The sequence below is a fragment of the Panthera leo genome, chromosome A1 (assembly GCF_018350215.1).
Source record: "Panthera leo isolate Ple1 chromosome A1, P.leo_Ple1_pat1.1, whole genome shotgun sequence".
NCBI lineage: Eukaryota > Metazoa > Chordata > Mammalia > Carnivora > Felidae > Panthera > Panthera leo.
The window spans coordinates 94,746,360-94,764,299 of record NC_056679.1 but is presented as its reverse complement, the minus strand read 5'-3'; the positions used below and the strand labels follow the sequence as shown (position 1 = coordinate 94,764,299).

General features: G+C 39.4%; 1 protein-coding gene across 3 annotated transcripts in view; it reads right to left on the bottom strand.

The window, feature by feature from the left end:
* COMMD10 (COMM domain containing 10) overlaps positions 1-17,940 on the bottom strand; it is a 211,121-nt gene that overhangs the window by 135,493 nt on the left and 57,688 nt on the right. Inside the window, exon 6 of one of the 3 annotated variants that reach the window (XM_042933492.1) lies at positions 86-415. The exons of the other annotated variants lie outside the window; for them this stretch is intronic. Within the exon in view, the coding sequence (XP_042789426.1) occupies positions 374-415 (42 nt within the window). The 3' untranslated portion in view covers positions 86-373. Of the gene's footprint in view, positions 1-85; positions 416-17,940 lie in introns of those variants that run through there. 3 annotated transcript variants of the gene reach the window in all.

Genomic DNA, 17,940 nt, shown 5'->3' with positions numbered 1-17,940 from the left:
CAGTGATATATTCTGTCAGCCTGCTTAAGAATAAAGGGGTAGAAAGGATTCCCGGTGTTTGCTCCATCATGATAAAATCTAGCAGGTACCGTATTACGAGGGGAACCGGTCACTGTGTCTCATCAGAAGCACCATTTGCTTTCAATAATACTTTATTGAGATCTCTGTTCTATAGCAATTCAGAAATTCCTGATAGTTATAAAATGGCTTCTTCCGTCATTTATCTAGTTGCTCTACAGAAGTTCTTGTGAAATTTTACTTGAGGAGAAACACTTGAGCAGAATTCCCTCCTTGTGCCCTGACAGCTGAAAACACAAGACCTTTGTGCCAGGCAAAGACCAGAGATGGCAGACCCCACAAGGTAAGACCCCACTCAAGGCTTCAAAACCGTATCCCAGTTGTGTATCAACTTGACCTGTGTGATAAGAGACATGTATGGTACAAAACAATAATATACTAAATTACCTACCTTCAATTAGAACTTTCTCTTAACCACTATAAAACAAATATACACAAAAACATACTGAAAAAAACACACATTAACTCCTATCTGCCCAATTCATATTCTACTGTTGAATAATTTTTGAAATCTGTAACCCAAGTATAAAAGAGTTACAGACGGATTGACTTCAGAGAATACTTTTCTTTAAAAAACAAACAAACAAACAAAGACTGGGGCACCTCGGCAACTGCTCAGGCAGTTGAGCATCTGATTCTTGATTATCGACTCAGGTCATGGTCTCTCGGTGGTGAGATCAAGCTCCACTATCTCTCTCTCTCTATCCCTCCTACCCCCTGCCCCTGCCCCCAGTCATTCTCCCTCTCTCTCTCTCAAATAAAAAATATAAACTCATTAAACAAGAAAAAAGAAAAAAAAAATCTGCTTGAACTGGCACCTAATACCTTTAATTAAATTTTCAGAATGTACCAGTTGGCTGATGTTAGTACGGGATATGCTGTAACACTATTATAAATAAAACTCATTTTCCGATGAATCTGTAATTGTGAAATGGGCTAGAAGATTAGTACCGTTTTATTTTTAAAGAGCATTACAAAGCAGACAATATGCAATTTTAAAATACAAGCTAACATTTTGAGATCTGTGGTCAATTTAATTCTCCAAATATAGACACAATATCTCTTATCCTTCTCTTACAATATGACTTTAAGACTTGTCCCATAGATAGGTAGGGTCAATATCCCTCCTCCTTGAACTTGGTAGACCTTTGTGATTGCTTCAACCAACAGTCACATAGAAATTATCCTATGGGGGGAGGGAGAGCCTGGGTGCCTCAGTCAGTTAAGCGTCTGACTTAGGCTCAGGTGATGATGTCACGGTTGGTGGTTCCAGCCCTGCGTCACGATCTGTGCTGACAGCTCCAAGCCTGGAGCCTGCTTCAGATTCTGTGTCTCCCTCTCTGCCCCTCCCCTGCTTATGCTGTCTCTCAAAAATGAATAAATGTTAAAAAAATAAAATAAAATAAAAAGAAATTATGCTATGGGACTTCTGGGGCTGGGTCATAAAAAGGCCATGCACTTCTGCCTTAGGCCACTAGCGTGTGGAATTTAGCTGCTACTGGCATTGAAACCAGGTGGAGAATATTAAAGCCTAAAAGGGAGTGAAGAGAGTGTTAGCGGAAGCTTAAAAGACCTGGCAAAGGTCGCAGGGATGCTGGTTTTATTTTGGAAGGAAGTTTAGAAATACTGTTGTTGGCAGAACACTTGAAAATAGGACATGTTCCTAATGAAGTCAATGACTGAATGTGCCCACTGGGCTTCTTCTCACTGTCTATGATGATGACATATGAAAAGAAAAAGAGATGAGCTAAAGAATACACCGTTAACTCTGGAGGGGCAGGGACTTGCGGGATTTAACAATACAACCCTGAGGTAACAAGCACCTCCAGCTGATAAGATGATTCTCAAAGAAGGAAACAGCTTCCAGGCAAAGGTCAAATCTAGAGTGGGACTGGAAGGTCCTATGTGAAGACTTCAGAAAGATCTAACAGAGCCTCTTAGAAACGTTCAGACTGCTAAAAGGTCTTACAAAGGTATATTGGTTTTTTACTGTTATCTACCAGAGACTTAGTGGTTTAAAGCAACGTCCAATGAGTAGCTCACATTTCCGTAGGTAAGAATTTCAGTCAGGCTTGGCTGGCGTCTCCTCTGTGTTTCTCACGAGGGTATGTAATCAGGTGTCACTCACGCTGGGCTCCTATCTGGGGTTCTGGGGAAGCAACTGCTTCCAAGCTTACTCAGATTGATGCAGCTAGAATCAGAATCTAGTTCCTGCAGCTAATGGTCTGTGTTCTCCACTTCCTTGCCATCAACCAGAGAACACTCTCTTCTCCTAGGGGCTGCCCTCATTCTGTCTCACTAATTTCTCCATCTTCAAACTGGCAACACGTGGAGTCTCTTGCTGTGAAGCTTCCTGACTTCCTCTTCTGCTACTAGCCAGTGAAAACTTTGCGGTTTTTTTTTTAATGTTTTAAATGTTTATTTATTTTTGACAGAGAGAGAGAGAGCGCGAGCGCGAGCATGAGCGGGGGAGGGGCAGAGAGAGAGGGAGACACAGAAATCGAAGCAGACTCCCGGCTCCAAGCTGTCAGCACAGAGTCCAATGCGGGGCTCAAACTCACGAACCGTGAGATCATGACCTGAGCCAAAGTCAGACGCTCAACCAACTGAGCTACCCAGGCACCCCCAAACCTTGTGCTTTTAAACAGTATACCTGGGGGCACCTGGGTGGCTCAGTCGGCTGAACGTCCGACTTTAGCTCAGGTCATGACTTAACGGTTCCTGAGTTCGAGCCCTGCATTGGGCTCTGTGCTGGCAGTACTGAGTCCTTTTCTGGGGATCCTCTTTCCCCCTCTCTGCCTGTCCCTCCCCTGCTCACACATGCTGAGAGAGAGAGAGAGAGAGAGAGAGAGGGAGAGCAAGAGTGAGAGACAGAGCACAAGTGGGGGAGGGGTAGAGAGAGAGGGAGACACAGAATCCGAAGCAGGCTCCAGGCTCTGAGCTGTCAGCACAGAGCCCGATGCAAGCTCGAGCCCACCAACAGTGAGATCATGACCTGAGCCGAAGTCAGATGCTTAACCGAATGAGCCACCCAGGCGTCCCTAAAACATATTTTAAAAAAATAAATAAAAATAATGAGTCAGACGAGTCAGGCCCATCCTGATAATCTCCCTTAGGTCAACTGACTTGGATCTTTAATTAAATTTATTTAAAAGATAATTGATCTGTTTAAACCAATACCGTCATATAGTGTGAGGTTTAAAACATATGTAAGAAAAATGCATGGCAGCAGCAGCAAAAGGCTAGGAGAGGAGAAACAGTAGTAATGCTACTGTAAAGTTCTATTCGTTATTTGATAAAGTGCTTGGAACCTGAGGCAAAAAATTGTGTGTTCCATTCACATTATTTGAATGTATATTTTAATGGTTAATATTTTTCCAGAACATTAACTGAAAAGCTGAGACTCCTAACATTTTAGATGTAAATATTTTATTTATATCAACAATGGAATTTGTTATAAGTTTACTTTCCTGGCTTTAATGAAAACAAACTCACCCATAATATTTTTTTTTAAATCTACTTCTCTGCTTATGTTATTTTCAATTGAGGGAAATGGTAGGTGAAAGAGTTTCTCTTGACCAAGCCCCAAACTTAAGTAATTTTAAATTAGCTTCAGGGGTGCCTGAATGGTTCGGTTGGTTAAGTGCCAACTTCAGCTCAGGTCATGATCTCACGGTTCATGAGTTCGAGCCCCACGTCAGGCTCTGTGCTGACAGCTCAAGGCTGTGGCCTGTTTCGGATTCTGTGTCTCCCTCTCTGCCTCTCCCCCACTCATGCTGTCTTTCTTTCTCTCAAAAACTAACAAACATTAAAAAAATTTTTTTGCTTCAGTTTCACTGAAGCTTCGTTGACAGGACACCACTGTGAATGGTATTGTTAAAAAAAAAAAAAAAAAAAAGAAAGAAAGAAAAGAAAAAGCTCCAGAGGCAGGTGGGTGGCTCGGTTAAGGTCTGACTTTGGCTCAGGTCATGATCTCACAGTTAGTGAGTTGGAGCCCCACACTGGGCTCTGTGCTGCCAGCTGGGTGCCTGGAGCCTGCTTCGGATTCTGTGTCTCCCTCTCTGTCCCTCCCCCACTTACAATCTGTCTCTCTCACTCTCTCTCTCAAAATAAATAAACATTAAAAAAATTATAAAAAAACGAAACATAAAAAAAATTCCTGGGGATTAAGGAGCGCACTAGTCACGATGAGCACAGGGTGATGATGTATGTGGCATCACTATACTGTACATCTGAAACTAATGTAACAATGTATGTTAACTAATTAGAATTAAAATAAAAATTTAAAAGAAAAAAGAAAAAAAAATCTCAAGGTCGCTTACACATTTGGGTAAAACTGTACTAAGTAAATTTCCTGAACCAGTTTTAGAAGATCCAAACAGCATGCTGATTTTATAATTATGAATACTGCATGCTGCTAGATCCATTTCAGATGAAATTTCTACAGGACTTAGTCTAAATATTTAAGAACCAAGTCAGTGGCTATTTTTTTGTAAAGAAGTTTTCATGGGGCGCCTGGGTGGCTCAGTTGGTTAAGCAACCGACTTCGGCTCAGGTCATGATCTCACAGTCTGTGAGTTCGAGCCCCGCGTCAGGCTCTGTGCTAACAGCTTAGAGCCTGGAGCCTGCTTCAAATTCTGTGTCTCCCTCTCTCTCTGCTCCTCCCCCACTCATGCTCTGTCTTTCTCCCTTTCAATAATAAACAAAAACATTTAAAAAAAATTTTTTTTAAAAGTATTCATAAAAAATGACTTTTCTCTGGCTAGAAATTCAAAATTTAAGACACTCCATTTAACTTCTGAGATCTTCATCACAAATGTGAAATTGGAATGCTGATAATTTCCCTAATTTTTATCTTCTATACATTTTTCCATAATAAGTTATACTCTTACCTACTTCTAACTTCTTTACTTTTATTTTAAAATTGAGCAGATATAGTCCTAGCTCCTGCCATTCATCAAACATTCAAAGTTATGCTCTCTCATGTGTTGTAAGCAAAGGGATAGGGTTTCCCTTAAGCATACAGCTTTTTGTATAGTCAAATATCAAGGTAGATTCTTAGTGGCTTTTTCCAGTTGATTCAAACAGCTAACACAATAAGCCCAAATGGTTAGCCCAACTCCAGTGATAAAAGTTAAGATTTTGCAATCCTAACAGAAAATAACAAACCAAAGCCTAAGTTCAAACAAATACCACTACCACACCTGGTCTATCAATAATTTATTTAACAAATCAGTGCGTAAAGGTACACTATCATTACCCCATACACTCAGTTCAAGGCTACATGCCAACTAGATTATAATTAAATATCCAGTAATTTTTAAAAGATACCAACTATAGAGCCACAAATTCAAAAAAAAAAAAAAATGTTAATGTGTATTTTTTTCTGAGAGGCAGAGAGAAACTAAGCGTGAGTGGGGGAGGGACAGACAGAGGGAGACACAAAATCTGAAACAGGCTCCAGGCACTGAGCTGTCAGCACAAAGCCCAATGTGGGGCCTGAACTCACGAACCATGAGATCATGACCTGAGTTGAAGCCAGTCGTTTAACTGACTGGGCCATCCAGGTGCCCCAAGAGCCACAAATTCAAAACAGAGTCTACCGCATTAAGATTTCTTACCAATGAGGTACTAACAGAAAACACTGACAAATTTATAGGCTTTTACTCCTTGTATAGGCCTCCTTGGAGGCCATTCCTCCAAAATATTCTGATGGTCCATATTCTTTGATACTTGCTAGTTTCCTTTAAATATTCAAGATAGTGCGTATATTCTAGTATCCCTAAAATTGGCATTATCTCTAAAGAGGTACATAGCTGTTAAGTGATGAGTCCAAAGTCACTATAAAAGCAACAGAACTGGACCCAGCTTTTTGCCTGAAAGTTTACTTAGTATTCATTTCTGATTTAAGTTCCAATGCTCCAGGAAAAGAAAAGCAGGTTACTAGTGCTAAAGAAGAAAATTCAGTAACGTCTTGTGACAGACCTAAACTTCCCTTAAATATGTTCTTCCAACTGCTGTCAAAAGTAATTTATCCTAAAGATATTAGAGAGAATATTTAAAGATTCAAAGAATTGTCTTCTTTATGCCTCTACTTTAACAGCCAGTTCCACTTTTGGCAAAACTCAGTAACAGCCTTATAAAGGGTGAGGCATTTCAATTTGCCTTGTCCTCACCTTATCTTTAAGGGATAAAGATATCCAGGAACTAAACTGTACTGTAATAGACACTTTTGCGTTTCCTATCATATTTAGTTCTCAGACAAATCTTGTTGGGTAGCTCTTATTATCCAAATTTTCAGATTAGAATTTGAGCCCGAAGCAGATACGTAACCCACTTGAGATTCTTCCTAAGAGGCTAACAGTGTGCTTCTGAAGCCTGTGTTGTTTTCACTGAATGCCAACGCCAACGCCACCTTGAAATTCATCAACCTCACTCTCCATTGTCTGTCAAAATCTAATACGGACTTATTTATGAGCTGGATGGGAGAAATCACTTAATCCGAGCCCTTTATTTTGGACAGGATAGCACCAAGATCAGAGAGGCAAAGCATCAAATGCTTTGTCTCAGGACACACAGCTATTTAGTAATAGAGTCTAAACCCTCTCTGCAACAATATTAGCGTGTAAAAAAACCAAAAAACCCCACAAATAGTAATCTTCAACCAAACCTTTTAAAATATAATAAATTAAATGTTACAGCTCTCAAAATTTTCAGGTCTTAATGTTACGATTGACTTTTAGAATGCTTCTTACACTAATGGCTGTGATAGGTTTTAATGGCCTAGAATGAAGAAAAATAGGTGTTTAATGTTATTAATATAAATAAAGGCAAACCCCTACTGTATAAAGCGGCCTAAGTCGAGTCTACAAGAGTGGAAACCATGGGAGACAGCCATATCTGAATCTAAATCCAATTAAAATTGCTTGGTGGGTAGCAATTAGAACCCAGCTCAATATATTTGGAGGAAAACAGAGAATCATATCAGAGTTAGTATTCTTCAAACTGGCACTAATTAGGTCAAGATACACTCTGCCCTGTCAATTTAAAAATTAGCAACTATCACCTTCACTATCTTATCCCTTCCTTTTTTCACTGGGCACACAGAATGTTTATGTGCAAGGTTTTTAAAGAATATATTTAGACAACAAATACAGAAGTCCAGTGAGCTTATATTTAAAGCCTTTTCTCTCTCCTAACAGGCTCTAATCCTATACATCAGTAGGAGATTGGTAACAGGCAGGGGACTTTCTTAATGAACACAGTAGTACTTTTAAATTCTCAGAAATAAGAACCTGAAGGCATAAATAAGTGAAACATATGAGGGACAAAGCACGTACAGAACAAGTATCAGGTGACACAATGGAGTGACAAGATACTGAATCTGTGAATTCAACTATGATTCCCTTATATGACCTCAAGTATACCCTTTGCAAACAGAGACAGAATCAAATAATGCAGGCAGTTAGGCCCACCATTCGCCTGAACGAGTTTAAGTCCTGGAGTGAGGTGGAAAATGTCCACCCTCAGTATCACCAGTCAATGCAAGCTGAGGTCCCATGTGGGCTAACAGCGATTCCAGTGCTAAAGGACATACATGCTCTCTAAATGTTCAACTAAAGAAACACTGAACTGTTCAAACAAACTGCCAAAGCACCGTAAAATGGGTGACATGTCCTTACAGGAATGTGATGCTGGGGTCCAATGCCATGTGCTCGTAAGGGATTCCCTCTGCCTAAGGGGCGCCTGGGGGGCTCAGCTGGTTAAGCATCCGACTTCGGCTCAGGTCATGATATCACTGTTCGTGGGTTCGACCAAGTGTCAGGCTCTGTGCTAATGGCTCAGAGCCTGGAGCCTGCTTTGGATTCTGGGTCTCCCTCTCTCTCTGCCACTCTCCCACTCACACTGTCTCTCTCTGTCTCCCATAAATAAGTAAACATTAAAAAAAAAAAATGTATTCTCCATGAGATCATCATCACCTGCATGACCTTAGACTCTAAAACCTGTTTCCCCATTAGATGAGGTGACACTGTACGTAAAAGAAAAAAAGAGATCATGATGCTTTTTAACATTAAGGTGCAAAAACAAAACTATGAGGGTTTGTGGGAGAGGCTGGCAGAAATGAGAATGTGGCAATAATTAAGGTGGTCTGTGAATCCACTTCGAAACTGATTTGGGTCAACTTGCTGTTTGTCAATCAGTGATGAAGTAGCTCATCTTCACTATCTAAAAGAATTTTTATGTCAGAGCTTCAAAAATTACCTAAAACTGCTAGTAAACCAAACTTCCCCCAAGAGAATAATGGGGGTGAAAGGCATCCTCAGAAAACAGGTCAAATTTGCCCTCAGTCAATCCACACCATCAGCCAGTAGACACAGCATTCAGGAAATGCTTATATTTTTATGCAAATCACTACTGCTAACTTCTGAGATCACTAACAATAAACTGCTAACTGTAGATTTCAAGCTCTGAATACAATATCCTCCCAGTAATTAAACAGAAGATGAGACAGTGAATTCGGTTTTTTAAAAAAAGACAAAATATTTTACAATTTCTACTTCCTACCATTTTTGAGGGAAATTCTGTTTCCTCAGCCTAACTCCCATCCTGGCACTGACAGCAAATGATAATGTTTGTACTTTACAGTGTGTTTAGTCCACAAGTCAGCTAGCGGCTGGGTGATCGGAAAACACCAGTGCCGGGAGACCCTGCCTGGCTGCCCGAGGGCTCAGAGGCTCAGTCGGTATCTCAGCTGACCTATTCCCTACTTGCTCTACAGCTGTGGAGATATGCTTGAGAAAAATTCAGTGCAGACTATTTTCCTACCAGAAATTCTCTGATGCCCTAGTACTATAAGTACTTGATCACCCAGACAGCCCTGCCAAAAAGCCAAAAAGAACAGGAACAATTCTCAGCCTCATCTCTATCAAGGTCAGTCTTTGACTCCTCACACTTGGCAAATGGAAATAAATCACTTACCCTCAGGAGATTTTCATGGCCATCAAAACAAAATGTTTAAGAGCAACGATAAAACCATAAAGACTGCTAGGGGTGCCTGTGCGGCTCAGTCGGTTAAGAATCTCACTTTGGGTCAGGTCATGATCTCACGGTTTGTGGGTTCGAGCCCCGCATGGGGCTCTGTGCTGACAGCTCGGAGCCCGGAGCCTGCTTCGGATTCTGTGTCTCCCTCTCTCTCTGCCCCTCCCCTACTCACGCTCTGTTTCTCTCAAAAATAAGTAAACGTTAAAAAACAAAAATATAGACTGTGAGAATAGGCACTAGCCATGAACCACACTAAAAGCAGGAGGCAAAGTAATCATTATGTTAGAACGGTGGCTACTTTATTAAATTGTAAATTATTTTCAGTCCTCCTGGGCAAATAATAAAAAGTGACTCACTGTTTATTAAGTCCAAGGGTCCAATGAGACAAAGCATCAAAGCACAAAGAATACCTGGCATATATTAAGTGGTCAATAAAATTACCGTTATCCTCCTGCTTGCTTGAATGTGGTAGAATCTGTATAGCAGTTACTGTCTGCACTGCAGCTGCTAAGATTCAGCTTCAACCCGCCCCACCCACCCAGGCTGGCCAGAGTTCAGCAGGAGAGAAGTGGAGACAACGAGATATCTCAGACAACTGCAAATTGTATATAGTATGAAGAAGAAATGAGACGTCCCTTCAACCTCCAAACGGGCCCTGGCCCATATTAACCGACCGCAAGGCAACTTATGGATTTGCTTCTTAGCATAAACCAAATTCCCTGGGCAGAAGACACGAAAAGACACTTTTCCAAAGAAGACATCCAGACGGCTAACAGACACGTGACAAGATGCTCAACGTCACTCATCATTTGGGAAATACAAATCAAAACCACGATGAGATACCACCTCACACCTGTCAGAATGGCTAACATTGAATTAGCAACACAAGAAACAACAGATGCTGGCGAGGATGCGGAGAAAGGGGAACTCTTTTGCACTGCTTGTGGGAATGCAAACCAGCGCAGCCACTCTGGAAAGCAGTGTGGAGGTTCCTCAAAAAACTAAAAACGGAACTACCCTACATCCCAGCAACTCCACTACTAGGTATTTACCCGAAAGATACAAAAACACATATTTGAAGGGGTACATGCACCCCAATGTTTACAGAAGCATTACCAACAATAGCCAAACTATGGAGAGAGTCCAAATGTCCAATGACTGATGAATGGATAAAAGATGTGTTATATATAAATGTAAAATGGAATATTACTCAGCCATCAAAAAGAATGAAATCTTGCCATTTGCAGTGATGTGGATGGAGCTAGAACATACCATGCTATGCAAAGTAAGTCCATCAGAAAAAGACAAACACCCTATGATTTCACTCATATGTGGAATTTAACAAACAAAACAGATGAACATGCGAGAAGGGGGGGAAGAGAGGGAAACAAACCACAAGAGACACTTAACAACAGAGAACTGAGGGTTGATGGAGGGTGGTTGGTGGGGGATGGGCTAGATAGGTGATGGGTATTGAGGACTCTTGTGATGAGCACTGGGTGTTGTATGTAAGTGATGAATCACTGAATTCTCCTGAAACCAAAATTACACTGTATGTTAACTAAAAAATTTTTAAAAAACAAACAAAAACAACAAACTAAATTTCCTTATGAGAAATGTTTTATCTTTTTTCGGGAATTATCATTAAGTAGGCCCCATTTTAAACCGCATTTTTAAGCTTGTTCTGTATCTTAACCTATAGGATATCTCCCCATCTCCAAAGATCAACGCTCAAGAAACAAACAGCCAAAAGATACTGGATTAGGCAGTACTTTATTCATAAAATGCATACCATCAATGCGAAGCACATGCCAGTGGTATTATTAGTCATTGCCATGCCAACCTAAAATACCTGAGGAGGTGACTGTCATGTAACTTACAACTGACTACACAGTACTCACCCTCAAAGCTAAAAAAATATATAAATTACTCTACTGATCTGTCTAGAACAAAAAGACTTGACAACTGATATAATTCAGTTACACTACTTTAGGTACACGCTTGCAACTTTCTTCTTGTACTTGAGAATCTGAAGAAGTCAATACACATTACAATCGGTTGAAAAGTAGAGAAAATAGGCAAATTAAAATGAGGATGGAAATCCTGAGCATCATCTACATGAGGCAGAAAAACTTGGTTTCCATTTTCTTTTTTATTTTATTTTACTTTATTTATTTTATCATTCATTTAAATGTTTGTTGATTTTTGAGAAAGGGAGAGCACGAGCAGGGAAGGGGCAGAGAGTGAGAGAGACAGAGGATCTAAAGTGGACTCCATGGCAACAGCAGAAAGCCCAATGCGGGACTTGAACCCATAAACAGTGAGATCGTTACCTGAGCCAACGTCAGACACTTAACCGACTGAGCCATCCAGGCGCCCTTGGTTCTCATTTTCAAAGAAAACCATCCTCTAATTAGCAACCGATTTTTAATAGACTATTTCTTCTCTTATTACAGTATTAACAATGAAGTGGTAACATCCTCCTCCTCTCCTAACAAATATGGATGATTACAGTATGCCTGCTTCAAAGGAGTGTTTTGAGGCTCAATATTTGCAGAGTTTTGAGCCCTGCTGAAAGCTACTAAGTAAATAGAAAGTACTGTCATTGAGAATGATCAAATAAAAGCAAAGATGATTTAATATCACAGAAAATTACACTTATAATTGGCACACTGCCATGCCAATTTGGTCTCTCAGAGCACACACTCTATGAAAGGTCACTGCGGGTTAAAAAAAAAAAAAAAAAAAAAAAGGTCCCACAGCGAGTTCAAGTAGCCTACAATGCAGTATTAGCAATTAAGGAAGTAGTATCCTTCCTCCATATTCATTTGGGAATCCTTTCTACTAAATAAGAGAAATGCAACAGTGATTTGTTAAAAACGATGGCTACAGACAATTCAATCTCAATTCTAAGAGCCTGCTTAGAAGCTAGAATACTGTAATGCTGCACAGTATTTTTTAAAGAGCAAACTATCATATAAGCTATGAAGCCAGCACTCAAGTACTTCCAAGATAATATATTCCTAAAAAAATTTTCCAGAAAAACTTATGTTCCTAACACAAGGTTAGACTACAGCATTGCAAATTCAGATCCAATTAACATCAAGTACCTACTATGTGGGACTCCCTCTAATAGGCATTTTGCTGACATTATCTCAATGAGTTCTATCAACAATAATCCTAAGAGAGGTATTACTAGACACATTTTCAAAAAGGGAAGTTTGCTGTAAATTCAGATTCTTGCCCACATTCTAAGAATTTAAACTCAGTTTTATCATTTTACCTTTAAAAAAAAATGTTTATTTATTTTGAGAAAAGAAAGAGCATGAGAAGGGGACAGGGGCAGAGGGAGAGAGAGAATCCCAAGCAGGCTCCGGGCTGTCAGCACAGAGCCCAACACAGGGCGTGATTCTATGAATCGTGAGATCATGGCCTGAGCTGAAGTCAAGGGTCGGATGCTTAACCGAGCCACTGAGGCGCCCCAGTTTTGTCACTTTAAATCCACGGTCCCCTCCATTCTGTCAGACAAGGATCTCATCCGGCTGTGCAAAAAATAACTGACAAATCATTTAATCTCACTGGGCCTGACTTTCCTCATCAATAAACTTAGGAAGAAGTTTGAATTATTCCTAAAGTCAGTTTCCCTTATTCTCTTTCCTGATGTCTATCAAATTTACCATTTTAATCACTTTAAAGTATACAATTCAGTGGTTCCTGATACATTCACAATATATTACCACTCTCTGATTCCAGAACATTCCCTCACCTCAAAAAGAAACTCCTAACCTTTAAGCTGTCACTCCTCTACCTTCCTTCCCTCCCCCAGGCTCTGGCAGCTTCTGATCTGATTGCTGCTTCTATGGATTTGCCTAACCTGGATATTTTACACAAAGGGAATCACACAATATGTGACCTTTTGGGTCTGGTTTCACTCACTAAGCGAATGTTTCTGAGGTTCATCCACACTGAGGCATGTATCGTACTTCATTCCTTCTTATGGTTCAATAATATTCCTTTGTATGTATTTACAGACATTGTTTCTCCATGCATCCACTGATGGGACATCTGGGACCTTCTGGCTACTGTGACTAATACTGCTCTCCACACACATGTACATTTACTGACTTGAGTCCTTCCTGATATATTTCTAGCAGTGGGGCTGCAGAGTCATATGATAATACTATGTTTGAATTTCTGAGGAACTGACAAAGTATTGGGGCTCACCAATTTTATATTCCCTACAGCAATTACAAGGGTCCTAATATCTCCCCATCCTTACCAACACCTATTTTCTGTCTTTTTCTTTCTTCCTTCCTTCCCTCCTTCCTTCCTTCCTCTCTCTTTGTAATTATAGCCACCCCAATGAGTGTGAAGTGATATCTCCTTGTAGTTTTGATTTGCATTCCCCTAATGCCTAATGGTACATTATCTTTTCACGGGCTTTTTGGCCATTTGTACATCTTCTTTGGAGAAATGTCTATCCAAGTCCTTTGCCCATTTTTTAGTGGAGTTGTTTTTGTTGTTGAGTTGCAGGAGTTCGTCAAATATATGAGAAACAAATCCCTTAGCAGATATATGATGTGCAAACATTTTCTTCCATTCTTTAGGTTATCTTTTTATTTTCTTCACAGTCCTTCAATGCACAAAAGTTTTTCATTTCAAGGAAGTCTAATTTATCTTCTTTCCTTTGCTGTTCGTGTTTTTGATATCTACCCTAAGAATTCATTGCCATATCCATCTAAGATCTCTTTTTGCTGGTGTATTCCATAAGCTTTTGCTCATTTCATAAATAAAGTTGTACCTGAGTAACTCTCTTTGTTTTACTGCTGGGTTATTTTGGAGTATTTATTACATTGTCCTTATCAAGGAAGTGGCAGGATTTTAAGCATGGTTAAAATTACCCTGTTAATAAGATGGTCGGGCTGGAACTCCTTGAGATAAAATGGGATAGCTCTGAAAGAAACTGCTTTCTCCTCCATTATAAAGAAGAAAGGAAGAAGGGGGGAAGAGAAAGGGAGGAAGAGAGGAAAGAAGGAAGCAAACACTGTTTGAGAACCTCATGAATTAATGAACACACACATACAAATTTAAAAGCCATTCCAACATGCACCTCCATGTTTACAGCAGCATTATATACTATAGCCAAATCATGGAAATAGCTCACATGTCCATCAACTGATGAATGGATAAAAAAGATGCAATTTGTGTATGTGTATATATACATATATATATGTGTATATATACATATATATATATACACACACGCACACACAGGTATATATACACATATATATGTATATATGTATATATACACACACAATGGAATATTACCCATCAAAAAAAAAAAGAAATCTTGCCATTTGCAACAACGTGGATGGAGCTAGACAGTATTATGCTAAGTAAAATAAGTCAGTGGGAGAAAGACAAATACCATATAATTCACTCAGATGTGGAATTTAAGAAACAAAACACACAATCATTGAGAGAAAAAGGAGAGAGGCAAACCAAGAAACAGACTCAACTCTAGAGAACAACCTGATGGTTACCAGAGGGGAGGGGAGTGGGGGATGGGTGAAATAGGTGATGGGGACTAAGGAGGGCACTTGCTGTGATGAGCACTGGGTGATGTATGGAAGAGGTGAATCACTATATTGTACGCCTGGAACTAATATTACGCTGTATATTAAGTTGAATTTAAATGAAAACTTAAAAAATAAAATAAAAAATAAGTATAATAAAAAAAAAAAAAAAAAAGGATGTTCTGGACTAAATGTCCAAACATGATAAACCGTGGAAAGACAGCTTACCCTGCAATAAAAACTCATTACTCTGGCAGTTACTAGAATTCTAACACATGGAATCATTTCTAAGATCTACTTCCCTTATTTTAACTGGCCAATAATGTTCGTGTCTACCAAAAGGCTTAAATATGGCTTCAAAAGGAAAGGCATTGCTGAAGGATTACTTGAAAAATAAACCATGTTTACCCCCCCCCAAAGAAAAAGAAAAGAAAAAGAAGATGGAATATATAAACAACACAATACTCTGCAGCCATTTAAAGTGATATTGCTGGTTAAAATTTCATTTATTGACATTGAAAGGTTGAAAGGTATTTACAACGTAATGCTCTATGGTGGGAAACAACTAGTTTATAATACATATACTCAGAAAGCCATATATCAATTAAAATATCTCATTCAAAATTATTATCATGGGATGCCTAGGTGGCTCAGCTGGTTAAGCGTCTGACTCATGATTTTCATTCAGGTCATGATTTCATGGTTCGTGAGATTGAACCCCAAGTAGATAGAGCTCTGTGCTGACAGTGCAGAGTCTGCTTAGGATTCTCTTTCTCTCTCTCTCTGCCCGTGCCCTGCTCAAATGTGAATATGCACACTCTCTCAAACTAAATTAAAAAAAAAAAAAAGGAACCTCTTTTTACACATTCACTTATTATTACATTTTATCTTCACCCTGAATAATTTGTCAGCTATGTTTTTTTTGTTAACTAACCACAACCACTACAACAAACATATAGCATGTCACTGATGTTATGATATTTACTGAGTATCAGCAAATTTTATGTATATAAACTCCAAAAAATAACAATTTTTTTTTAAGTTTATTTATTTTGAAGGGGGGGAGGAGGGGCAAAGAGAGAAAGAATCTTAAGCAGGCTCTATCTACCCCAACGCAGAGCTCGAACTCATGAACCGTGAGATCATGACCTGAGCGGATATCAGGAGTTCAACGTTTAACTGACTAAGCCACCCAGTCGCCCCACAAAACAAGTTTTAAAAACAAAATATGACATTGTAAAAATGGTATATAGTCGGTCACTTCATTAATTAGGATCAAAACTTTTCTGAAACAAGTTACCAAGATGTGCAAAAATGAGATTCTATTCTGTCTCTTGTTTCTGCTAGTAGCAAGAGGTGGGGTAAGTGGTAAGACAAGGACAGCATTGCTCCACCGGCCCGACTTGCTACCCCTTATTTCATCTAAAAGCCCTCGCTGTGGTATGTTCCCACTGCGTGGGAATTCCACTCCCCATTGCATAAGGTGACTGAAAGTGACTACAGTCTGTGCACTAACTGAACAGCTGCCTTCAGACCCTCAGACATGTCACCCAAATACAGACCGGAAACACAGAACCTGTGACACTGAGCAGATGCTACACACAAACATGTAAACGGCCACAGACTCGCAATGACCAGGAATCTTGGGACGGCCACACTTCCAGATAAGAGGGCAGGTGACCCAAGACTTGAGGATCTGATTAAAATCATTAAAGCGCTTTATATACAGACATGAGATGTTTTTTAAAGATTACATAATTCGGGATAAGTATTAAGGATAGTAGAAAAGTTAAAACAACAACAAAAACAAACAACCAAAAACACCAATATAAAGAAAAATCTTTACTTTCCCCAATACCATAAATACAGTCAATAGTGCCCAAAAATTTGTTCTGAGGAGAGAAATATATTATATAACAAAGTGAGTCTTCTTCATATAAGTTTAATTTTCTCCAAATCCTTCTCAGAAAAAGGAATGAAAAAATTTTAAAGAAACACAATTTACATAATCTATTAAAGATACATTTAAGCACTCACATGGTGACATAACAGCAAAAATGCTTAAAATCTCACATAAATTAGGCCAGGAGAGAAATTTGTCAATTTTTTTTTTTTTTTGCCAAAATTATCAGAACTGATTCAATATTCAACACTGCAATTTACTTGCGAGAAAACTTAGCCTAGCCAACTTTACTGTTTCTTGAATCTAAAATTTATAGTACTATTCCCAAATTAGAGTACTAGATTTAGAAAAGCAATTCAGAAAATCACCAATGGTGTTCAAAAGTTAATAAATTCAGTTGAGACATAAAACATTTACATTTTACACATTTTAACTGATTTCTGGCTGTAGTATCGTTAATATAGAGGGCTCATTGTGAACTACTCCAGTATTTTCCAGCAGCTGTTGGGTATATCGTCAGCCAAGGAAGCAACAGACCAAGGCGTAGCCAGTGGCCACACGTTAAGAGCTCTTAGATATGGAACCGATCTTCATATATCTGGACCACTTCAGTTTCCAAGCTGATGCAGGGCTAAACGTTCCGACAAGATCAGACGATAGGTTTTACTTTTATCTACTTCTCTCTCTTAAAGGACATGCTTGCCATACACCAGACCAAGCCAAAGAAGTCTGAAGATTCAAATTAAAAACTCCCCAAGTGATCCTGGACCTATCTGAGGGCCCTCTACACCACAACCTACTCTAGGGAGGCTGTGGCTCGGGGTTCCATTTCTGTCTCCAGCCATTTCTTCTCCAACAACCTACCCCCAACACACATTATGCTGTCTCTCTACCTGACTCAATTTAGAATCGCTCCCTTTTACACACAGGCCATCCTTTCTCCCTTTCTCCCTTCATCTGATACCCCAGGCAAAGATGAAACCCTGATTAAATCCAATTACCCACCTGCTCTACCTCTGCAGCTAAAAATGGATCAAGAAAAATGTACAACCTTCCAACAGTTCCCATTTTAAATTTATGGCCACAAATTGCAAATGGGCAATCAGCACTGTTCAACACAGTGAAGCAGACTAAAATCCCGAGTTTGTTCATTTTCCCAGTATACAAAATACTATTTCACACTTTCTCCTCTGTTTCTCAAACCTCTTAAACCTACCCACTCCCTCAGCTGCCTGGAGAAAAAAGCAGGAATCAGACACAAATTTCTCTTCCAACACTCAAAACTACATACCTAACCCATACTCTTATTTCCTATTACAACAAATGCCATGTTCTCAC